This window comes from Lynx rufus, unplaced genomic scaffold (genome assembly GCF_022079265.1).
Source record: "Lynx rufus isolate CCGP_SWC_20201006 ecotype Redwood Valley unplaced genomic scaffold, mLynRuf1.p SCAF_10, whole genome shotgun sequence".
In the NCBI taxonomy this organism is placed as follows: domain Eukaryota; kingdom Metazoa; phylum Chordata; class Mammalia; order Carnivora; family Felidae; genus Lynx; species Lynx rufus.
In genome coordinates this window covers 16,675,038-16,699,914 of record NW_025814824.1, presented here as the reverse complement: position 1 = coordinate 16,699,914, position 24,877 = coordinate 16,675,038, and the positions used below count along the sequence as shown (strand labels likewise).

Genomic DNA, 24,877 nt, shown 5'->3' with positions numbered 1-24,877 from the left:
AGGGCCTGGCTGGGGCACTGCTATGGAGAAAGGCACTCCTTTGTCATCCATATGGAGTGGAGAGGTCCAAGCTGGTCTCTGCCTAAATTAACACGAGTGAACCCACAGCCAGAAGAAAGCAGGATGTGAGGTGGTGCGGACTTGTGGATGGCAGGAGAGGGGAAGAAATCTTGGAGACAGCATAGTCAGGAGAGGACTGGAACAGTGGAGACTTTAGCAGAGCCTCCAGCATACCGTAGGGTTGGGTAGGTGGAGGATGGTTGGGTAGTGGGAGTATTGTTACCAGAATGGGAATGACTAAAGAGCAGTAACTAGACTGGGCTGAGAAGAGTGGGGGTATGAATTTGATCATCAGGGAGGATGGCATTTCATATGTGGTGATGTCCCCTAGACAGGGAAGGGTTAAAAGCAAACAGAGCTTTTAGAAATAGGGACCTTTGCATACTTTGGCTATTGTTGATAGTGCTGCTATAAACATTGGGGTGCATGTGCCCCTTCGAATCAGCATTTTTGTATCCTTTGGATAAATACTGAGTAGATCCCAAATGTCCATTGACTGATGAATGGATAAAGAAGATGTGGTATATATATATATATATATACACACACACACACACACACACACACACACACACACACACACAATGGGATATTACTCAGTGATCAAAAGCATGGAATCTTGCCATTTGCAACAACAACGTGGATGGAACTAGAGTGTATTATGCTAAGTGAAGTAAGTCAATCAGAGAAAGATAAATAAATACCATATGATTTCACTCATATGTGGAATTTAAGAAACTAAACAGATGAATATAGGGAAAGGGAAGGAAAAATAAGATACCAACAGAGAGGGAGGCAAACCATAAGAGATTCTTAAATACACAGAACAAACTGAGGGTTGCTGGTAGGGTGTTGGATGGGGGGATGGGCTAAATGGGTGATGGGCATTAAGGAGGGCACTTGTTGGGATGAGCACTGGGTGATATATGGAAGTTATGAAGCACTGAGTTCTACTCCTGAAACCATAATTATACGATATGTTAACTAACTTGGATTTAAATAAAATTTTTAAAAATGGGTGTAACAAGTAAATAACAATGATTGGGACCTTGGAAGGTATCAGTGTTGTGTCATGCTTCCAGGGACGCTTTGAGATGGCCATTTTGGTAGTGTTTAAAAACAAAATTCAACTGAGTAAATGTAAAGATCTTATTGGCCTTATTCAGTGATTCATCGGTTGGACAGCATCCCATCTAGCAGGTAGAAAGGAATTCCAAGGAGCTGGACAGAATGGAAGACTTTTATAGGCAAAAGTTGGTGTGGCAAGGGAGTTATTCTAACAAGGATGGATTGTTCTGGGCAAGGTCACTTTCCTTTGGGGGAAGGTGGGGTGGGCGTGGGGGTCCTACCAGGCCAATTACCTCCCTAGTGCCAACTATGTAATTCCAGAATGACTGGTTAAAGGTTACATTCCTGGGAGAGGCTGCAACTGCAATTAGGTATTAAATCTTCATTTGTTGATTTGGAGCTTAGCACAAGGGACTCCATTTTGGGCCTGTTGTCTCTTTTTTAATAGTATCTATAGGAAGGAGAAGAAAGGAAAGGGTCAGAATCAGCAAACATCCTTGGGTGGAGAGGTTGAAAGGTAGGTGCTGCCTGGAGAAATGGAGACTTTTCATCCAAGGCAGCAGAAAGTGGGCCTCTGTCTCTTTCCATGAGTTGAATCTTTCACAAAATACTCTCACCCTTGAGGAAGAAGACCAGAGAGCAAAGGCTCTTGGGAGGCTCAAGTCCTCTTCAACCTTCGACTTTTGGCTGGAAACGCTAACTGTCCTTCCAAAGTTCTGTCATCTACTGTCTGTGACCTTGGCTGATGGAGTTTACATCTGTTAAACTGTTTTCTTTTCTTTTTTTTTTAGTCAATTTATTTTGAGAGAGAGAGAAAGAGAGAGTGAGCATGAGTAGGGGAGGGGCAGAGAGAGGGAGAGCGAGAATACCAAGCAGGCTCCGTGCTGTCTTGCGGAACCTGATGCAGGGCTTAATCTCACAACCCTGAGATCATGACCGGAGCTGAAATCATGAGTTGGATACTTAGCCATTTGAGCCACCCATGTGCCCCTAAACTGTTTTCTTAATATAAAAGGGAAGGAACTGTCTACCTCTACCTTTTGTTGTGAGAATTGAGATAATGTATGTTTGATGTGCCTAGAATAGTGTTGGCTGTATAGTATGCCCTTAATAATAAATGTCTGTTTCTTCCTTTCCTTTTATTCCTCTTTGATACAGGTAATCTCCTTGTTGGGGTGGGGTTCTGTGTGGGAGGGACGCTGGGAACTGTTGCCAGTCACTTTGTGCTTAGTGTGAATGAAACTTGGAGGCTCATTTAAGTCAGGAAGTGGGGAGAGAGGGTCAGGTCCTCTGCAGAGTAGATGTGGGTGGGGGGAAAGAAGACCCATAGAGGAGATGACAGGTCAGAGACTGGCCCTGAAGAAGAGTTCCTGCAGGGAGGGTTCCTTTTGGGGTCACAAATATCAATTCCCTGAAATGTCCTGTTGCCTCTCTTGATCTATGCTCACCATAGAAATTGCTCAGGGGGTTCCTACAGCATCATAATGTGTGCTCCAGGAGAGCAAAGTCTTGTCTTTCTTATTCTGATCCATTTGTGGATGAATGCATACAACCTGAAGCTTACATATGGGGTCAAGGAACATTTCTGTTTTCAAAGGTCTTGAAACTTAGGATTTATTTGGAGAGTTTCACTGCGTATAGAGAAAGAATGTGGAGTCCATTTCAGTGGATTGGTAACATTTATTATTCTAAGGGAAACCAATATGAAGGAGCAAAAACAGTAAGCCACCTACACACACACACACATACACACACGCACACACACACACACACACACACACACACACAGGAAAGGAAGGAAGGAGAGAAGGAAGGAAGAAGAGAGAAGAAGGGGAAGAAAAATGATTAATGAAGGAAGGAAGGGAGGGAGGGAGGAAGACAAAAAATCAAAGTCTCCAACAGACCCAAAATTCTTATGTATCAAAGCTGATTTTCATACCCATCATGTTCACTACTTCCTACCATATTTGTATTGCTTAAAAAGAGATTTATTTGGATGGAATAATACTTACACATTTTGCTGATTTCTTTTATTTCTTTTCAGCTGGACTTCTTAGAGTCCCCGGCAAACCCTTGATCCTGGCCAAGAGTACTTACAAAAAATCCAAAAAATAAAAAACAAAAAACCAAAAAAACCTGACATCATAAAGTTGCTCTAGGAATTCCTGGATTCAGCCATTTGAAACGTGGCCAGTGTCAGTTCCTAAGCCTCCGAGGATAGAAAGCATAGGATCAGATGCCTTTGTGTCTCTTCATAGTCCAACTCTCAATGGAATAGCATGCTTTCCTGGAATGTCCATTCCAGGAGCTTTTAATTTGGAGGCATGGTATTGTATTCTTGCCTAACTCTGGGATCCAAGAATAGAGGCAGCTCTCTAGTGAGATTTCTCAGCAAGAACATGACAATTTTTTTCTTTTTTTAACAAGTTTAATCAGCATCAGTGAGATCCTTTTGGTAGGAAGCAATCATAAATATTTTTATTTTTGTGGGAAATAGTTATTGCTTCAAGAAAGATATACCCAGTAGAAATTGAATTCCCTCTTTCCCCTTGTTGATTTTTTTCCTGATGATAAAAGTACTATATATTCTCATATTCAGATAAAGCAAAGAGAGCACATGAGAAAAGGAAGGGTTTTCCATATTCTCACAATAAAAACCTCACCATTGTCAACTTTATCATATATATACTTTTAGAAATATTCTACACACACACCCAGAACAACATTTTTTAAACAAACACTAGATTCATATAATATACATGCTTTTCAACTTGGATGCATTTCTACATCAATAAGGATAGCTTAGGGGCACCTGGGTGGCTCAGTTGGTTAAGCATCTGACTTCGGCTCAGGTCATGATCTCACTGTCTGTGAGTTCGAGCCCCACATTGGGCTCTGTGCAGACAGCTCAGAACCTGGACCCTGCTTCGGGTTCTGTGTCACCCTCTTTCTCTGCCCCTCCCCTGCTCGTGCTCTGTCTCTCTGTCTCTCTCAAAAATAAACATTAAAAGAAATTAGAATAGCTTAGCACATCTTTAATGGCTGCATCGTGTTTCATTATATAGGATATAAGAGATGCTCTCACAAAAGTTTTTTCCATAGATTTCAATAATTCATGATTAATGGTTCTTTATTTTTTTAACTTTACTCATGTTTATTTTAGAGACAGAGGGGGAGAGAGAGAGAGAGAGAGAGAGAGAGAATGAGTGGGGGAGAGGCAGAGAGAGAGGGAGACACAGACTCTGAAGCGGGCTCCAGGCTCTGAGCTGTCAGCACAGAGCCCGGCGTGGGGCTCAAACTCATGAACTGTGAGATCATGACCTGAGCCAAAGTCAGACGCTCAACAGACTGAGCCACCCAGGCGCCCCCATGATTAATGGTTCTTTTTCAACATTTCCCCAAATCCTCCCCTCCCTTCTTCATTAATAATAGTTTGATGTGTACCCTTCCAGAGTTTCTGGTCATATATATATGTAGAGATATATGGATATATACTTATACACATATATATCATACAAGCATATATATAATGCAAACATATATAAAATATATATTCATGTATGTGGTTTTAAAACTATAAAAAGGATTGTACTATATACATCATTCTGTAACTGTTTTTCACTTAATATCTTCTCAGAAAGAATGATTCCACTGTCTTTGTTTCTTTTTTTTTTTTTTTTTTTTTGGTCTTCCTTCCTTTAATAAAAAAAAAAATAGTATATCCTAGTGATAAGAAATTTTAACAGTGGAATCCATTTAAAAAATAAAATATGTTGGGGGCGCCTGGGTGGTGCAGTCGGTTAAGCGTCCGACTTCAGTCAGGTCACGATCTCGCGGTCCGTGAGTTCGAGCCCCGCGTCGGGCTCTGGGCTGATGGCTCGGAGCCTGGAGCCTGTTTCCGATTCTGTGTCTCCCTCTCTCTCTGCCCCTCCCCCGTTCATGCTCTGTCTCTCTCTGTCCCAAAAATAAATAAACGTTAAAAAAAAAATTAAAAAAAAATAAAATATGTTGAAATATAAAAGTCTTTGAGAGTTACCCATCCCATCTTGTACTTAGAAATAATCATCATTAGAAGTTGATTGACCTGGCAAATTTTGATCTTTTTTGGAGGTGAGTGATAGCTACATTGGGATCCATTATATTTCTGGTTTTTTTTCAAGATATGTTTGAAGTTTCCACAATGAGAAGTTGAAATTTCTTGAAGACTACTTAAAAAAATTATTTTTTAAATTAGGGGCGCCTGGGTGGCCTCAGTTGGTTAAGCGTCTGATTTCAGTTCAGGTCATGATCTCATGGTTTGTGAGTTCGAGCCCTACATCAGGCTTGTTGCCGACAGTGAGGAACCTGATTGGGATTCTCTCTCTCTGCCCCTCCCTTGCTCTCTATGTCTCTTAAAATAAAAAAAAACTTAAAAAGTTTTTTGTTTTTTGTTTTTTTTTTGTAATTAGTGAAAACCTTTAGGTACCTTTTTAACGGGGGAAAGCTTGAAGATGCTCTCACCACATTTAAGTGACTTTATTGACAGTCCAAGCTTCTGGCTTGGTCTTGAACTAAGCAAGCCTGGGTGAGTCCAGGAAGAAAGAGGGGTGAGTGTAAGTAAAAGGTTTATGTGGTAATTGAAAGACTGGTGTCGGGGAAAGCAAAACGGATGCCTGGCCAAGATGGGAGTTCTTTGTAACAGTTTGGTGTTGCCTGTCATCTGAAATAGGTTCAAGACAAGGCGTGCCCGTGGTGGGGCTGGTGGTGGAAGGAGGTCCCAATGTCATCCTCGCGGTGTGGGAGACTGTGAAAGACAAAGACCCGGTGGTGGTGTGTGAAGGCACAGGCAGGGCGGCCGACCTCCTGGCCTTCACCCACAAACATTTGGCAGACGAAGGGTGAGTTGCTGACTCCTCAGTTTTTAAGCCACGGTGACTGTTTATTCCTCCGTTTTAGTTCTTTAAGCTCTGCTTTTATGTGGGCCAGATATCCTTGGGGGCAGAGGCTGAGACTGGAATTAACTTTCCAGTGATTTTTTTGTGTATTAATTAATGCCCAAATGCTCTCCCCTGATGCAAGTTGCTCTTTTTTTAGCTGAAGAATGGTCCTGCCTTTATCAGGGGCTCTTGAACCCTGTCTGAGCTTCAAGGGAAAAAGCATCCCGGCGGGGGTGGGGGTGGGGGGTGTTGTTGAGAGAGGAGACGCTCCTGCAGTTGGCCTTGATAGCTGAGAAAACCCTGTGGTGACTGAGGAGACCAGTGCTGGCCCCCCGATCACCTTCAGATTCGTTTGCCATTAGTAAAAATAGCAGGAATTGGGGGAAATCGGCATCCTGGCATTTATATAACATATGTTATATTTATTCGAGGCTTTAACTCTTTAGCCTTTTCAAATAAAAAGGTAGTTTTTCTCTAGCCATGCCTATATCCAGTGTGATTTTTCCAATTTCAAAAGCATAATATTTCTTCTGTGTAAGTAAATATAATGCCTATGAACTAAATGTTGGCCCCACCAGTTTACACAGTAAATGTGTATTCACTGCTTATGGTATAAATGCTCTGACGACCCTTTCCTTACACTCCCTCTCTCCCCTCAGCCCCTAGCCTCTACTTCTACGCTTTGACCCTGTTCTTATTCTTTCCCGTGTGTCTCTTTCCTAAAGTTACCCTAAATGTGTGCTTCTTAAACCTTCTGGAGTGTCGGATTCTTTGAGATATGATGCCTGCAGTTTCTGGCGATGCACAGTCCCCTGGAAATCTGTCAGCTCAAGAACCTTGTCCTGGAGTGCATTCTTTCCAGGATCATGGCAGATCTGTTCACGCTCACTTTCAAATTCAGCCTCTCCAGGTGCCCTGCTTCCTTTTGTTTTCTCCTCATTTGCTCTCACAGCAGAAGCATCTACAGAAACCTTTTCAGTCGGGTGGGACAGACAAGGGTTCCTGCACTGAAGTGTTTGGCTCGTTCTCTTCTCTGTGTTGTGCCAAGGCATTACCATTTCTCTCTCTTCCCAGGACCCTACGTCCTCAGGTGAAGGAGGAGATCATCTGCATGATTCAGAGCACTTTCAACTTTAGTCTAAAGCAGTCCAAGCACCTTTTTCAAATTCTCATGGAGTGTATGGTGCACAGGGATTCTGTGAGTATGATGAGTTGATAACTTTACCAACTTTATAACTGGTAATTTGCATCATTTGTAATATTTGTTTCCAAAACTTTTATTTTTTTTATTGTTTATTTATTTTTGAGAGAGCGTGCATGTGTGTACGTGAGTGAGCAGGTTGGGGAGGGGCAGAGAGAGAGAGGCAGAAAGAATTTGAAGCAGGTTCCATGCTGTCAGCGCACAGCCTGACTCGGGGCTCGAACCCACAAACCGTGAGATCATGACCTGAGCTGAAGTCGGATGGATGCTCATCTGATTGAGCCACCCAGGCACCCCTCCGCAACATTTAAAACTAAGGGGTTTTTTTTCTTTTTTTCAGATTTTATTTTAATATTTATTTTTTTAAGTAATCTCTACACTTAGTGTGGGGCTCAAACTCATGGCCCCAAAATCAAGAGTCACATGCTCTTCCAACTGAGCCAGCAAAGTGCCCCCAAAATAAGGAGTTTTTAATTTTACTTTGATTGTATAAAGATCTGGAGAACTTGACCCTTATTTGAGTCAACTTGGCTTTTTATTCCCTGCCCTCCCCACCTCCCTACAATGCTTCACATTTCAGACTGCACTTAGGAGAAAAACCAACATGTCAGTATTACGGAAGAGTGAGCACATTTAGTGATGATCACACATAAATATTTTCAGAGGGTAAAAGCATAGCTCCATGTGTTCTCTCCTGGCTTGGGTGACTGCATCATAACATCCTAGTAAATCATGTAGGAGATCTTTGGGGATGTACTGAACAATGGGAAATGTGGGAATTTACTCTGGGCCAGAAAATGGAGACCACAAACTATGGACTGTAAACATAATATAGACTCATGAAAAGATTTTCGTGTTTTAGGGTACTTTGATCAAGATTTTTATCAATGACTTAGACGATATAAAGCCAACAGGTATAGTAAACATGCAAATATGTCATGATTCACAGTGATCTTTCCACAATTCAAAAGCTAGGCCAAATCACACAAGATTTTAGTAATATTTAAGCACCTGGCCTCAGACAAACAAATTGAACAAATTCAGGCTGGACAAAGCATGGATAAACATATGTGAAAAACACTTTTAAGGGTGTCAGTTGACCTAATAACCACAAACATAACAACCATGAGAGAATGCAATATGGCAGTGACTGTTTATTCCAATTTCAGAGATGCCAAAGCTACAACCTAGAGAATTTAGGTGATTTGCCCAGAGTCAGCAGTTATAGAATGATAGAACTGAAATGGGGCTCAGAGTTGAAATTTTGTGTGTGGCCTACTACATTTGATATCTCCCACAGTACTCAGTAAGGAAAGGACACTTTAAAGAGATCAACCTTCTATTTGTGTCTTCCTGTCATCAAAGAGAGTAACAAACAGTGTAACGATCAAAGAGGAGGCAAGAGTAGTCAGCGATGGGTTTGCACATCTTAGGAATTAGGTCCTCGACTCCTGCATAACTGAGAGTTGATTTTATTCATGCACATAAAGGGGCTGTTAGTTGGAGGGAATTGTGGAAGCATCTGAATTGTGGAAGCATTGTTATTCTATCTTTACAGGACCTTAGAGATTATTTAGTGGGTTCCTCTCACCTTGTAGATGAGAAACCTGAGGTTCAGTGGCCTGTAGATACTTCCCTCAAACTCACTAGTTGGTGGCATTTCTGGGATTGCCAGACTTGGCTCTTTTTTTCCAAACAGTTCCCTTTACTATATAAAATATATTTGCATTTAGAAAGCTTGAGATACATTCCTTAACAGCAAGCAGCCTTTTATAATCATAAATAAAATCCTTATTTGTCTTAAAAAAATCAGTCTCATGTCCGGATGCATTGGACATTGACATTGTGAAGACTGGCTGTGCCCATCCGTTGTAGTTACTCACTGGGTGCATTGTAATTGCCTCACTTATTTTATGAAAAATCCTTGAGGATTCACTTCTCATGAAAAAAGCAAAAATTTTAGTTTCTCTGGCTACGTGAACAGAAGGATGTCATATGGTATCGCTTCAAAAGGAATGATTTTTTTTTTTTTTTCACATTAGGAATTGACACCGAGGGGCTCCTGGGTGGCTCGGTTGGTTAAGTGTCTGACTTTGGCTCAGGTCATGATCTCACAGTTCATGGGTTTGAGCCCCACATTGGGCTCTGTGTTGATGGCTCAGAGCCTGGACCTGCTTCAGATTCTGTCTCTCCCTCTGTCTCTGCCCCTCCCCTGCTTGCACTCTGTCTTTCTCTCTCTCTCAAAAATAAATAAACATTAAAAAAAATGTTTTTAAAAGGAATTGACACTGAGTTTCTTTTCATTATAGCGTATCCATAGTAAATTTAGTGTAGTCATGTTTTTTCATGTGTTTCCTGTAGGATACATGGAATTTTTACGTTTTTTTTCCCTTGAGCTTCCACAATTCTCTATTACCCTATTTAAAAAGTTTTCTATGAGTAAAAAGGGAAAGTAACAAATCGAGGAGATTAACCCTATGTGGTTTTTTACATTAATGTTTTGCTCAAGTCATTAGCTCTAGAATGCATTTTGTGGGTACTTTTTGAAACCATTTCTTTATGAGTTCCCAAAATGTGTGGCTTTCTGTGTTTCAACTGCTATAGATAACCATATTTGATGCTGATTCTGAGGAGTCACCAGACCTTGATTTAGTAATCCTAACGGCTCTGCTAAAAGGTGAGTGTCTGATGAGGGTTACATGTCTTCCTCGTTTCCTCTTCTCACGTTCCGTGGAACTCAGTATTTTTTATGTGGATATTTTAAATAGGATCTATGCTTGTTCCCTTCTTTACCCTAGGCACAAATTTAGCAGCATCAGAACAATTAAATCTGGCAATGGCTTGGGACAGAATGGACATTGCCAAGAAACATATCCTAACTTATGGACAACATTGGAAGGTATAGTGAGAATGAAGTTATTTGGGAAAAATATTTGGCTTGTAAGGGAGGGACAAAAAAAAATGGAGGAGAGATAGATTGGTTTGGGAGGGGTGTGGAGGTAGCATTGCAATAGCTGGGTCCCCAGGATACCGAAGACATTTTTCTCATCAACTTTGTCTCCCTAAAAACATGTCTTTCCCCCTCAGGCTCTGCAGCCTGATTGAAACACGCAAACAAAGTTGGGAGAAAGAAAGAATGGAAGCATATTTTATTTATTTTTTCTATGGCCAGATTTTTATATTGTGATTTCAAACTTGAAGTTTTCCTTATTTTTGAATTAAAATGTACTCACAATAGAAATAAGTGAAAACAGCGAAAAAGTGAAAGAAGAGAGATTATCCATCGTGCTAATGATAATCACTATTAACATTTCGTTTTTAAGAACTGCAGTTGTGACCATACCATCGGTATATTATTCTTCAGTCAAACTAATACATGCACATTATTTAAAACTTTTTTTTGGGGGGGCGCCTGGGTGGCTCAGTCAGTTGGGCGTCGGACTTCAGCTCAGGTCACGATCTCGCGATCTCGCGATCTCGCGGTCGGTGAGTTCGAGCCACCCGTCGGGCTCTGGGCTGATGGCTCAGAGCCTGGAGCCTGCTTCCGATTCTGTGTCTCCCTCTCTCTCTGCTCCTCCCCCGTTCATGCTCTGTCTCTCTCTCTGTCTCAAAAATAAATAAACGTTAAAAAAAAAAATTTAAAAAAATAAAAAAAACAAAACTTTTTTTTTTTTTTTTTGAGAGAGAGAGGGAGGAGGGAGAGCACGTGAGGGAGAATGTGCACACGTGTGCATGAGCAGGGGAGGGTCAGAAAGAGAAGGAGAGAGAGAGAACCCCAAGCAGGCTCTACACTGTCCGCACAAAGCCCAATGCGGGGCTTGATCCTGCCAACAGTGAGATCATGACCTGAGCCAAAATCAAGAGTTAGACGCGTAACTACCTGAGCCACCCAGGTGCCCCATTTTTAAAACATCTAATGGTACTAAAAGGCACTAAAACAATAACAACAACAAACAACAACAACAAGAAACACAGTAGTTCTTTGGCCTGCTGACCAGGAGACCCAATTATTTTTGACGTTTTTTGATTGTACTGATATTTCAAAATCTCCATATTTCTAAATAACAAATCATATTGCTCTTTTCTGATTCATCTATTTTAGAGACCTCTCAACATTTCTCTCTGTGGTGCTGTCCTCACTGCTACAATCTGGACTGGTTGCCTGCTGTTCCTGGTTCTGGGCTATCGTGCTGGAATCTACCTTCATCATAGTGGAGATTCCCTTTGCCTCTCTCCTGTAGTGGAGCACCTGTTCTCTGTATCCCGTGCCTTCCTCTTGTTGGGCTTGCTGCTTTATTTTAATGGGGGTGCATCCTTCAGTAGCTTTCTGAGAAAGGGAACATGGGAAAGAAACATTTTGAGAACTCACATGTTTGGAGATATTTTAATTAAAGACCAGAACTCATTTTGAATGCTTAGCTTCCAGCATTCAACATTGCTATTGAGAATAAAAATCTTTCTGTTTTCTGCTCCTTTGTCACCATTTCTTTTCCTCTCTGGAAGTTCAAAAAAATATCTTTCTAGTGTTTTCCGATTTCACAATGATGCGTGCTGCTGTGAGTCTGGATATCCATAATGCTGGGCAGATGCTTTCAATTTAGCAATCACATGTTTCCATGCTGGGGAATTTGCTTCCTGTTTTTTCTGGGTTCTCTTTCTGGAATTCATAGCGTTTAAATGTTGGACCTATGGACTGCTCCTCTAATCTTATCTTTTCCCTTTTATCTTCTATATCTTTCCTTTGCTAGATTTCCTCAATTTTCCTTTTCATGCCTTATGTGGAGCTTTTTGTTTCTGGTAGCATACTATTAATTTCTAGGAGCAAATTTGTTCTTTGCCTTTTTTTTTTTTTTTAAAGCATCCTGAATGTAGTATCTTATTTCGCTGAGGATACTGATAGGTTTTTTTTGTTTTTGTTTTTGTTTTTGTTTGAGGTTTTCTTCTTCCTGCATTGTCTGATTCTTACTGATTGATGTTTTGTGGTGTGTTTTTTCTGGGCTTTTTATTTAAGAGTGGAGGAGAGAAAGCTCTTTAGAAATTCTGAGCATCTAGGTGAAGCTTAGCTGTAGTTTTGAGCTTCACGGTGGAGTGATCTGGACGCCGTTTGTTGGGGGACCTGAGATGACAGCATATTCCTGCCTTTTCTCTTAGTTCCTTTACCAGAAAAGAATCCTCCAGACCCCTGCCTGGATAAGGTAAAAGCCTTGTTGCTAGTGTTAATGGAAGTCAGACAGGGGAAGAGGATTGGGAAGGTCTCAACATTAGTAATTCACTATTTGTACATCGATGTCATCCTGGAGCTGCCAGGATTTTGTGGCAGAGATCTGTTTGGTTCTTGGCTTTTCCCAGTTTCGATTTCTGGGGACTTTTACCTTGGGGGATTCTGGGGACTACTAAGTCAAGTACCACTTGACCATCTCCTTTCCGACTTCCAAAATGTTACTCTCTGGACCTCTGTGTTCTTGTGGATTAATTTCTTTAAGAAAAATTATTTTGCTATAATTTTAGTAAAGTTTTAGGCCAGAATAAAATTAAATGAGGGTTTTTAATTTGCCATTTGTATTCAGATACCAGTGTAGTTTAAATGAAAACATGCCAAGTGAATACAACAACAAAAAAAATAACCTTGATTTTTGTTTTATTAGAATTGCATTAAACCTACACATTAATTTGGGATGTTTACAATTATCAGTCTTCTGGAACCAGAACAGATTTATTTAAGGTGTCTTTTGTGCCTTCAAGTTCACTTTTTATTATTTCTTCACTCAGGTCCTGAACATTCAGGTCCTGAAATACGATTGTATTTTATGATTGTTGTGTCTGTATTGAGATCAAATATATGTAATTCTTTAGTTATTTCTACTTTTTCAAGTTTCTGCTTTCTTAATTATCTCTATGTCTCTTATGTATTTCTACCTTCCGAAGCCTGGCACACTGGAGCAAGCAATGTTAGATGCTTTGGTGATGGATCGAGTGGATTTTGTGAAGCTCCTAATAGAATATGGAGTGAACCTCCATCGCTTTCTTACCATCCCCCGACTGGAAGAGCTCTATAATACAGTGAGTATTGGAACATCCCATCAACCACCTCCCTTAGGCTTTATTTATTAATTAGCTTAAGCTTTAGCTTAAGCTAAATGAATATTAAATGTTCGTCTCCTTGACTATTCACGTACAAAGATAAATTAGAGATTTCTCAACCAAAGGGCAAACATTCTTACCAAATCTATTTTATCCTATAGTCATTTCTGTGTTTTTTATTTTAATTAATTACACAGAATAGAAATATAAACTCATCTAAGAAAATACCACAGTAAGACCATAGTTAAAGCCAATAATGTGAATAAGGACAAATTGCTTTTATTGAGCTGTTGGAGGCATCTCAACCTAAGGCCACCGTTAAAAGTCTGTTCCTGCAACTTTCCTATGCAAACCCTTTATTGAACATAGACCAGCTTACTCACTGTAAAAACACCATTCGCTCAAGCCAAGCACCCTTCTTGAAATGTCCTTTCTTGGCCTTTGAATCTCACCCTTTTTTCAAAGCCCTATTCAAGGCCTGCCTTTTTGAATATTCCAGTTCACAGTAAATCTGATCTTATGGTACATATTTTTTGCAACTCTTTTTGAACACACACAGTCTTGATAGTTTAGGTTATTTTCTCATGTAAGTCCCCACTCTCTTCAATTAGACTGTAAACACTATGAAGAAAGTACTTCTTTTCTTCACTGACTCCCTCAAAACTTGCCTGAGTGTGGTAAGCGTTCATTAAGTATTTGTTGATGGAATGTAATTGTGTGATGGATGGGGTTTGTAATTGCGTAGTTTATATATGATAAAGGATAGCTATAAACTATTTAAAATTTATTTTTATCTCTTGAAAAAAATAAAGTTAATTACGTTTTTACTATCTACGTATATATCTCTTTAAAATACATCTTGGGGGCACCTGGGTGGCCCAGTCTGTGAAGCCCCTGACTTCAGTTCAGGTCATGGTCTCAACGGTTAGTGGGTTGGAGCCCCGTGTCGGGCTCTGTGCTGACCGCTCAGAGCCTGCAGCCTGCTTCGGATTCTGTGTCTCCCTCTGTCTCTGCCCCTTCCCTGCTCACACTCTGTCTCTGTCTCTTTCTCTCTCTCTCTCTCAAAATAAACAAACATAAAAAAAATTAAAAAAAAATACATCTTGCTTTGAAAAGTATTTCAATCTAATTATGTCTTCTCTTAGTACCTTTCTAATAATTAATTGGGGTGAGCTTCATTACTAAAGAGGTTGAAGAAAATTGTCAGTATTCTGGGTTATTTGTACATTCTGAAATAAAATATTTTTTCCCCTTGCACGTGGTAATTAAAAGGAATCATTTTTTTCTTTTCTTCTTTATGACAGAAACAAGGACCCACCAATATGCTCTTGCATCATCTTGTCCGAGATGTAAAGCAGGTAACCTAATTACGAATGCGGACAGATTTCTTTGTGTATTGCCTTAGCTTTGTGATTGAGGTATTGCCAGATTTTGCCCTGTAAAATGTACGTTTGCATTTTCTAGTGAATTACCTACCCTCTTTGCCTCCGCCTCTGAATAATTTCATCACCAAACAATACTTGGAAGGTTTTTTTTCCTTATAATTTATTTTATGTTTTTAAGGATTTGATCTACCAAGTAAGTGGCACTAACTCATAATTATTTTCTCTGATAAAATATGAACCAGAGACATACAAAACTTTCAATCAGAACATTAGCTCAACATGATACAACAGTATTGCCAATGATGATAATATTTGCTGAAAATAAAGAAATTTTGTCCTTGTCCCATTGTCTTTATCGGAGGACTAATATGTGCTTTGCATTGTTTTGTTATTGTTTTGACTATAAGCGATAGCTTGGGGTCCCTATCTTCTTTTGTAAGCCTACACATTGTTCTAGGGAGCCAGGAGGAATCACACTGCTCTATACCCTTGCTCATATTCTGCTTACAGTGTTCGCATTGAACTCTGAGTTAGGTCAGACTTCAAATAAAATCATCTGTTAGTTACCAAACCTTCCCAACTTTTTTTTGTTTTTTAATGTTTTATTTATTTTTGAAAGAGAGAGAGAGAGAGAGAGAGAGAGAGAGAGGGAGAGAGAGAGAGAGGCAGAGTACAAGCAGGGGAGGGGCAGAGAGAGAGGGAGACACAGAATCCGAAGCAGGCTCCAGCCTCTGAGCTGTCAGCACAGAGCCCAGGCAGGACCAAACTCATGAACTGCAAGATCATGACCTGAGCCAAAGTTGGATGCTTAACTGACTGAGCCACCCAGGAGCCCCCAAACCTTCCCACTTTAACAGACTTTTATGCCTTAATTCCTTCTCTTTTAATCACCAAGAAATTTTATTCACATCTGCAGAAAATTAGGAGAGACTTTTTTTTTGTCCCCATGATTAAAATCCATCCCTGGCACACTTTAAAAGTACTTCCCTCATTTCTCTGAAGTCTGGTTTTCTTGATGGAGAGTGTCCAGGCTTTCTGGCTATGTTGACTTGGTGGGAGAGCCTTGGCGGAGGAAGACGTGTAGTTGGCAAAGTTAGACGTAAGCAAAAGAGTCCGTGGTGATATAAATTTAGTTTGCGTGATTTCTGCTGGATCAAAATAATTCTCCATAGATTATTTCCTTGAACTTTGATTCTATTACAGTAAGTGAAAGAAAAAGGAATGGAATAAGTTAAATCTGCTTTTAACTAGGAGCAACTAAGAGCATTAGTGTTGGTATTCCTTGCAAAAAGTAAATTATGGATATGAAAAAGAAATTATTTACATTCATTCATATGTGAAATATGTAAATACATATTTATATTATTTGTTGCATTTATTCATAAATAAGCAAATATATATATGTATATAAAGCCTTATTTCTTGTTCAAAGCTTTGTGAATGTTGTTCACAATCTGTTTGTTTCAAAGATCTTGTTCAGCACCATGTGTGCCTTAAAAATGTTGAAATAAGTTGGATAGAGAAAGACAAATGCTGTGTGATTTCACGTAGATGTGGACTCTAGTAATCAAACAGAAACAGACTCGCAGATTCAGAGATCAAATTGTTGATTCCTGGAGAGGGCCAGAGTTGGATGGTGGGCTCAACAGGTGAAGGAGATTATACAATAAATACGTCCTGGGGATGTAATGTACAGCATAGGGAATATAGTCAACGGTATGGTACTAACTTTTTATGGCAACAGGTGATAACTAGACTTATCAGGGGGACCATTTCATAATGTATAAAAATATGAAATCACTTTGATATGTACCTGAAACAAATAGGATAGTGTTTGTCAATTATACTTTAATTTAAAAAATGTACTATCGGGGCGCCTGGGTGGCGCAGTCGGTTAAGCGTCCGACTTCAGCCAGGTCACGATCTCGCGGTCTGTGAGTTCGAGCCCCGCGTCGGGCTCTGGGCTGATGGCTCAGAGCCTGGAGACTGTTTCTGATTCTGTGTCTCCCTCTCTCTGCCCCTCCCCCGTTCATGCTCTGTCTCTCTCTGTCCCAAAAATAAATAAACGTTGAAAAAAATTTTTTTTAAATGTACTATGAATGGTAGTTGAGAGTACCAGTTATGAAGAGGTAGTAAGATGGGTTTCAAGTGGTCAAAGTAATCTTCATTTAGACCAAGACCCATCATGTATGTGGAAATCTGCTGCTTAGCCCTCCTGCTCACCATTACATGTGTTTTGGTAGCTTCATGTTTTGATATCTTACTTTGTTCTGTCATTCCATGTTCCTTATTTCTATTTGCTCTACTTCCTTCCACATTCTCATGTTGTGTGTGATATAGTCCACACAGTGCAGAGGGCTATAGCCATTTCAATGGAGAAGTGAAAGATTTTGGGTCACCTACATTCAGTATATTGAGGGGGAGGAAGAAATTTTCCTCAGTCCAAGGTTCTTCCAGCTGGACTAAGAATTAAATTTTACATGAAACAGATTAGCAGGCAAACAACACCCAAAGTTTTATTGTGTGCACACAGAGACCCAATAATGAAAAATTGAGACCTCAAGAAATGACCAAGGCAGGCAGTTTTTACACTTTTCAGACAAAGAGACAATACATCTGTGAGGAATTGACAGGACAAAGAGAAGTTAACTTTGGGAGCTTCAGTTAGTAAGGAGTTCTAAACAGAATTTGGCAGGGGGAGTAAATTAGTAAAAAGTAACAAGGTTGTTTATTCAGCCTTCTCCACTCTAAATTTCTCATCTCTGGTGAAAAGGATGTCTCTTTATCTCGTGGTACAGGGAGGGTACCTTTTACAGGGAGAGTTATTTCCTGCTTTCAAGGGGACAGAGTCAGTCTGAGTGTTTTCTGGCACAGGCTGTCTCTTAAGTAACTTTTATTCAAAATAATATGTCAAAATGGCACATTTTGGTGATATCCTCCAGTGATTTGACTTCTGCTATGGTAGATCCATAATTTCCCATTAAAAACAATCTTTTATACTATATTTAAGTGTATTTTATTATAAAGTATGTGTATGCATGAGAGAGAGAAAAAAAAAAGAGAGTTGAATGAGCAAATATAAGCACACATTTGATGTCTGTGAAACTAAAAACACATTAAGGCCAAATTCGTTTTTCCATCTGAACAAGCAGACTGTATCAATAATTGGTCACATTAATCGATCAATTTGTAAAGATGATTGAAAAGCGTGAGTCTGCCTCTTTGCAGTTGACTGGGTTATGTTCTAACAGATGGCAAACCAGACCAAAAAAAGGCACTGAAAGTTACAGTCCATTACATGGTTTTGTTTCAGCATGCCCTTCTCTCAGGCTACAGAATAACACTGATCGACATTGGATTGGTCATCGAATACCTCATTGGTGGAGCTTATCGCAGCAGCTACACTAGAAAAAGTTTCAGAGCCCTCTACAACAACCTCTACAGAAAACGTAAGGTGCCACAATTGGTAAGTACCTGAGTAAAATTGGGGATGATAACTAGGAGTTACACGTTTCGAAAAATGGCTTCGGAAGTTCAGATGGGAATAGCTTCTAAAACGGACATCTGTGTTTATGGACATTCACTGAGTCTCTGCTACGTGTCAATGACAGTGCAGGGTTGGACATAAAGATCAGGACAATGATCATAAAGATCAGGACAATGTCAATGACAGGTCTAGGTTGGACATAAAGATCAGGAGTGTAGAAACTCTCAGAGGAAACAGATTTATGAATAACTAGCCATAATATGGAACAGGATACAATATGTGATGTGCTTCCATAGAAGTAATGTGTTGAGAAAGATTTGAGGGGGGGATGACCAGTTCTTTTCTCTCCTTTTGAAAGTATAGAGGGGAAAAGATTACTGGGCTTACATCTGTGAACTCCTAGTCCGTAGTCTGGAAACCACAATCTTGGCACAGGTGTGTAAGGGTTATATTGGAAAATGCATGCAGAATGTACTAGGTAAAAACACACACTGTACATACTTTATTTTCCATCATGTTTTCGAAAGTCTAGGAATGCAAAGTTAGAGTTGCTGCCTGGTTGATTAGCAGAGAAAACATTGCTGGTTTCTTGAAATCGCTGTTATTAACCGGTAGACTGAAGAGAGCCTTTCTTCTTAGAGGTTAACGGAAGTGTTAGAAAAGGTGGTCCGGGGCATTCTGGGGCAGTGACAGGCACAGTGCTGTGGACATGAGGATATGTTTCTGCAGTGGCAAGGAGGCCTTTGCTTCTCATGCTGTGCTGACAGGTTGTGCAGGATGAGACTAGAAAGGAGGTTTGGGGTGGGCTCACAGGAAGAGTCCAGAATATGAGGCCACCTTTATTTATAAAGAATCAGGTAAAGTGAAAGCCCAACTTGTCTGTAAGAAATAAAAGAGCAAAACAAAAAGAAACTTAAATCTCACAGAGAAAATAATCTTCCCTGAGATTTCAAAGGCATAGGGATGCACTTGACATATGAGCTCCTTCACTTGAACTAAGTATTCCTTGCTGTGAGGTTCCCTGGGACAGGTATGAGGACTGACTGTGGCCTCGCTGTAGCCCAGTGGGGAACTTGCTAGGCAAGTACCCCTAGTGGTTTTTTCTTTTGAAATGGTATGAAATTACTACCCATTTCTCTGACTGTTTTCTGGTGAAGGAGTAGAGTTATTAGTAAATTCTGATGGTAAGTTAGATTGTAGCATTTACAAACACATGGTTTGGAGTCAGAGAGATTTGGGACAGAGGATTAGTTTTGCTCCATGTGAAATCTTGAATGAGAAACTTAACCTTTCTGTGTATCATTTTCCTTATCTATAAAATGGGAATAATAATAGAACATCTCTTTCATAAATTCATCAAAAGGATTAAATAAAGTAACACCCGAAAGCACATATTCCTAGTATATGGAGGGTATAGAGTATGAATAATAATAGTCATTATGATTACTACTGACAATGCTATTAATTCTGTATCACAATGATAATGATAATAATTTGAGTATTTTTTTAGAAGTCCAGATCCCATCATTTCTCTAATTTATATCTGTAGAATGTAAACTTAAATAGATAGATAAATAAATAAATAAATAAAGTAGCTCAAAGGCCATAGTTTGTATCAGCCCCTTTAAGAATGCTTCTTTTGGTTTCTCATTGATGAAAGCTTCATGCTGATAAGCAACAAATTATGTTGTTATTGGGTCTAATCACTGGAATTGCAGTGGTGATTCATAATATCTGGAGAAGTTCCATAACTTTCTAACTTAACCTTGGAGTTGTTTGTGAGTGGGAACTTTCTCTTATCAGAACTGTGAATCTTTATTGCCTCTTCTGAACTCATTCCAGGTATAGAACATCCATTGATTTTTAATGGAATTTCCACATAGAGAAGGAATGCAGATATATAATAGGGAACAAAAGAGCATGTTCTCTCAGACGTTAGGAAATAACTGTGCTTAATAAGGAGGTGATCATGAGAGGCTGTTGTGGGGTGAGTAATTAATTCTAATTATGGGCTAGAGACAGAACCATTGGATACTTGGTAGGATACCTGATACAATATAATATTTTGTTTTCGTTACTGTCTAGAAATGAAATGTTCATTGTCACCATAATAATATTCATTTCCCTTTTTGTTTTGTTTGAAAAACAAAATAACGTATGCCAGCAAGTGACCAGTTTTGCTGAAAGCCGTTCCCAGCCCCCTCTGCACCGAAGATGTCCCTCAGGAAATAGAAAGGAATCCGCAGAAAGCACTCTGCACTCCCAGTTCATTAGAACCGCCCAGCCTTACAAATTCAAGGTACCACTTATTTAGTTTTAGAAATTAAAAAAAAAAAATTTATTTTTTAGAGAGAGAGGGAGAGAGAGAGAGAAAGAGAAAGAGAAAGAAAGAGAAAAAGAAAGAAAGAATCCCAAGCAGACTCCACACTCAGCACAGAGCCTGACACGGGCTGGATCCCATGACCCTGGAATCACGACCTGAGCTGAGATCAAGAGTTGGACACTCAACCAACTGAGCCACCCAGACGCCCCTGAAACTTTTTTTTTTAAAGTAATCTCTCTGCCCAATGTGAGGTTTGAACTCACAACCCTGAGATCAGCCAGGTGCCCCACTACTTATTTACTTTTAGACTTGAAAATAAAATTGTTCTTGCAGATTAGACCATTTCTTCATTTAAAGTTGGAGACGGGGAGGCACCAATAGACCATTTGCAAGTACCGTAGGAAGGTGGGTGCCACTGCCGTCTTCCAACAACTGAGTGCCGTGAGCAAAGTTGCTATTCCACCGCTCCTCGCATTCCCTTAGTTCACTTTCCTCAGGGCTACATGCTTTTGCTCAAGTTTCTGTATACACGATTCCTATGTTGGCTCAAAGAGGTTTGCTTTCCATAGCTCCTAGGATGAATGGATAGTTTATAAAATTACCCTTGATCACCATCAATGAATACAAATTCCTTTTATTTATAGAAATAGAGGAAGCTTATAATTTTCTCTCTTATCCCCTTTTATCAAAAAGAATGATCACTGAATCTTGTTATTTAGCAGGCATTACTTTGGGTGCTTGGTGGTATTTGGGATGCAGATGGGTGGAGAAGATATAAAGATGACTGAGAAATGGTCCCACTCTCCCTGAAGTAATATAGTATTGCAGCATGATAAATATTGAAATAGAAATACGCACATAGTGATATAGAAGCACATGGGGGAGTTAGGGAGTGGCATTTCTGATGGGCTGTAAAGTGTTAGCTTACCAGGTAGAGAATAGTATTTCATTATTACATATTACTATTACTAGAGGAATATAATCAGAATAAAGGAAAGGAAACTTAAAACCGATCAGTTTGGATACATGTTGTCAATACTAGTGACATTTTTCTAAGGGAAAGATAATGAATCAATTTCTAAAGTAAGGTTAGAGTAATTGAATAGCTCTCATTTATCCAGTATGTTATTTTGACCTATTTCCTGGAGAAATTAAAAATTGTCATATAGTTATTGGGTCTATCCCAAAGGCGTAGTGTTTTAAGTTGTGCTAAATAAACACAAGGTGTCTCAGCTTCTGGACCCTGGATCTGTCAGACACAATGAGAAATAGATCACCTAAAAGACCAAAATTTTGGGGCGCCTGGGTGGCGCAGTCGGTTAAGCGTCCGACTTCAGCCAGGTCACGATCTCGCGGTCCGTGAGTTCGAGCCCCGCGTCAGGCTCTGGGCTGATGGCTCAGAGCCTGGAGCCTGTTTCCGATCCTGTGTCTCCCTCTCTCTCTGCCCCTCCCCCGTTCATGCTCTGTCTCTCTCTGTCCCCAAAATAAATAAACGTTGGAAAAAAAAATTAAAAAAAAAAATAAAAGACCAAAATTTTGATTTCTCGTTTATAAAGTTCCATTGTTATTTCCATCTCTTGTCAATGATTTAAAAAATATTCTTAGGGTACCTGATATGTTTCATTAGGTCAGATATCATGCATCTGAGTATTTGGGACTCCATTTATATTTTATTTTCCAACAGGAAAAGTCTGTAGTCCTTCATAAATCAAGGAAGAAGTCAAAAGAAGAGCAAAATATATCAGATGACCCTGAGTCCACTGGCTTTATTTACCCTTACAATGACCTATTGGTTTGGGCTGTGCTAATGAAAAGACAGAAGATGGCCATGTTCTTCTGGCAGCACGGAGAGGAGGCCACGGTCAAGGCAGTGATTGCTTGTAAACTCTACCGAGCCATGGCCCATGAAGCTAAGGAGAGCAACATGGTGGATGATGCCTCAGAAGAGTTGAAAAATTACTCAAAGTAGGAGTTCTCTCTTCACTTCATACTAAACATCGACAGTTCTTAGAATGGTTAGACACTTTTATCTCCCTCAACTTAGAACTTGTAAGACGCATGGACTTGTTGCCGTGCATTTCCTGGGCTCTCCTGTAAATAAGGGGCTTTAGGTATTTCAGGGTGCTTTGTGGAACAAGCAGAAGAGAGTCGAGAGTTGGTCCTCAAATTAGGAGAGCTGGGTTTTGGTCTTAGTCCAGCTGTTTACTAATTGGGTGATTAGTTGGCCAGATTTCAGGACTCTAGTTTCCTCACACAGAATGTTCAGTTAATGATTTTGAACTCTCAAACTCTTTGATACTAAGTTAAGTGAAAACTTGTTGTTTACTTGTAGTACCTTTCAGGCAGGAAAACAAATAAATGTGTTATGTGTCAAAGAACCAGAGCATGATGGCAAAAGATAGAAAAGTTAGAAATAGTTTTGATTTTTTTTTTTTTTATTACTGAAGCATCATAATAGTGAGGAAAGAAGAGGGGCTAGAGTTAATGGAAACTAATGTGTAATTGTGACTTTTAAGTTTCAGAGAGGAGCGCCTGGATAGCTCAGTCGATTAAGTGTCAGACTTTTGATTTTGGCTCAGGTCATGATCTCACAGTTTGTGGGTTTGAGTCCCACATCGGGCTCTGTGCTGACAGCATGGAGCCTGCTTGGGATTCTCTCTCTCCCTCTCTTTCTGCCCCTCTCCTGCTCACTCTTTCTCTTTCTCTCTCAAAATAAATAAATAAACTTAAAATAAAATAAAATAAAATAAAAGTTCCAGAGAGGGGCACCTGGAAGGCTCAATTTGAGCCCTGAGTCAGGCTCTGTTCTGACAGCTCGGAGCCTGCTTGGGATTCTCCCTCTTTCCCTCTCTCTCTGCCCATCCCCTGTTCTCTCCCTCAAAATATATACACAGTTTTTAAAAATAATAAAAAAAAAGATTCTGAGAGAATAGCAGGGTCTGCTTCTCAGAGTAAACAACATCCCCCAAAATGTCTCCAAGTCTAGCTTCTTACTCAAGTCATCTATTTATTTTCTAAAATGTTAAGGAAAAAAAGGGTGACCCCATGATTTTCCTTAATCGCTAGTTCAGTATTGAACAGTCTTTTCTGTAAAAAAATTCTTTATTAGGTCTTGTCAGAGAGCCCTAAACCAAGCTATATATAGCCTGGTTTGTAGTGTAGACAGGCTTCTCCCCATGAATAGATAGCTCAGCCATGCCTGGTGTAAACCAAATTCTGGAAAGGGAGAACCGTTCATCTGAGCAACAATCACTTTCAAATAGCTTCTGCAATCTGAGGTTATTCTGTTGCTGTTCATTCTTTTGCATCGGTCTTTCCTGAGTCTCCTCTCTCATCGTTTTGAATGTTACTGGGACTCTCACCCGCATTTTTTTTTTTTTTTTTTTTTTTGCCACTAACTGTGTGTCATTACAGACAGTTTGGCCAGCTTGCCCTGGATGTGTTGGAGAAGGCATTCAAGCAGAATGAAAGAATGGCCATGAAACTGCTGACCTACGAACTCAAGAACTGGAGCGATTCCACCTGTCTGAAACTGGCCGTGTCTGGAAGGTTGAGGCCCTTTGTTTCACATACTTGCACCCAGATGCTGCTGACAGACATGTGGACTGGGCGCCTGAAAATGAGGAAACATGCTTGGCTAAAGGTACATTGACTCACAGAGAACGTGCTGGTGGTTGCCAAAGGGGAGGAGGCTGGGGGGATGGGCAAAATGGGTGAAGGGGAGAGGCAGGCACAGGCTTCTAGTTATGGAATGAGTAAGCCACAGGGATGAACGGCGCAGCACAAGGAATGTGGTCAGTGGTGCTGTGGTCGTGTTGTGTGGAGACAGACGGTAGCTACACTTGTGGGGAGCACAGTGCAAGTATAGAGGTCTCAAGTCTCTGTTCTGTACATCCGAAACTAATGTAACCTTGTGGGTCAGCTGTACTTGAATTGAAAGAAAAGGGTGTATTTGGGGCGCCTGGGTGGCCCAGTTGGTTAAGCATCCAACTCTTGATTTTGGCTCAGGTCATGGTCTCATAGTTCGTGGGATGGAGCCCCACGATGGGCTCTGCGCTGTCAGTGCTTGGGTTTCTCTCTCTCCCTCTCTTCTTGCCCCTCCCCCGCTCATTCATTCTCTCTCTCTCCAAATAAATAAGTATACTTAAAAAAAAAAAAAGATGTACTTACTTGCTGTATAGAATTTAATGTTGGTTTACTCTGAAGGTCTATATTCTGGACTTCATTTTTCCCTTGTTGTGGAAGAGTATATTCAGGAAAGCCAGTTACTATCTTTGGCTCTCACAGATGAGCCGGGAACTTCCCAGGGGAGCCTCTAACACTGCTTTATCTCCCGGTTTCTTTTTTAAAAATGGG

At 40.1% G+C, this 24,877-nt stretch overlaps 1 protein-coding gene across 1 annotated transcript in view; it reads left to right on the top strand.

Moving 5' to 3' along the window:
• Positions 1–24,877, top strand: part of TRPM6 (transient receptor potential cation channel subfamily M member 6) — a 124,853-nt gene that overhangs the window by 22,854 nt on the left and 77,122 nt on the right. The window contains exons 8-17 of the mRNA XM_047096114.1: positions 5,837–6,005; positions 7,119–7,242; positions 9,850–9,922; positions 10,044–10,144; positions 13,171–13,305; positions 14,631–14,684; positions 18,025–18,177; positions 20,363–20,497; positions 22,206–22,486; positions 23,936–24,164. Of these exons, the coding sequence (XP_046952070.1) occupies positions 5,837–6,005; positions 7,119–7,242; positions 9,850–9,922; positions 10,044–10,144; positions 13,171–13,305; positions 14,631–14,684; positions 18,025–18,177; positions 20,363–20,497; positions 22,206–22,486; positions 23,936–24,164 (1,454 nt within the window). The remainder of the gene's footprint in view (positions 1–5,836; positions 6,006–7,118; positions 7,243–9,849; positions 9,923–10,043; positions 10,145–13,170; positions 13,306–14,630; positions 14,685–18,024; positions 18,178–20,362; positions 20,498–22,205; positions 22,487–23,935; positions 24,165–24,877) is intronic.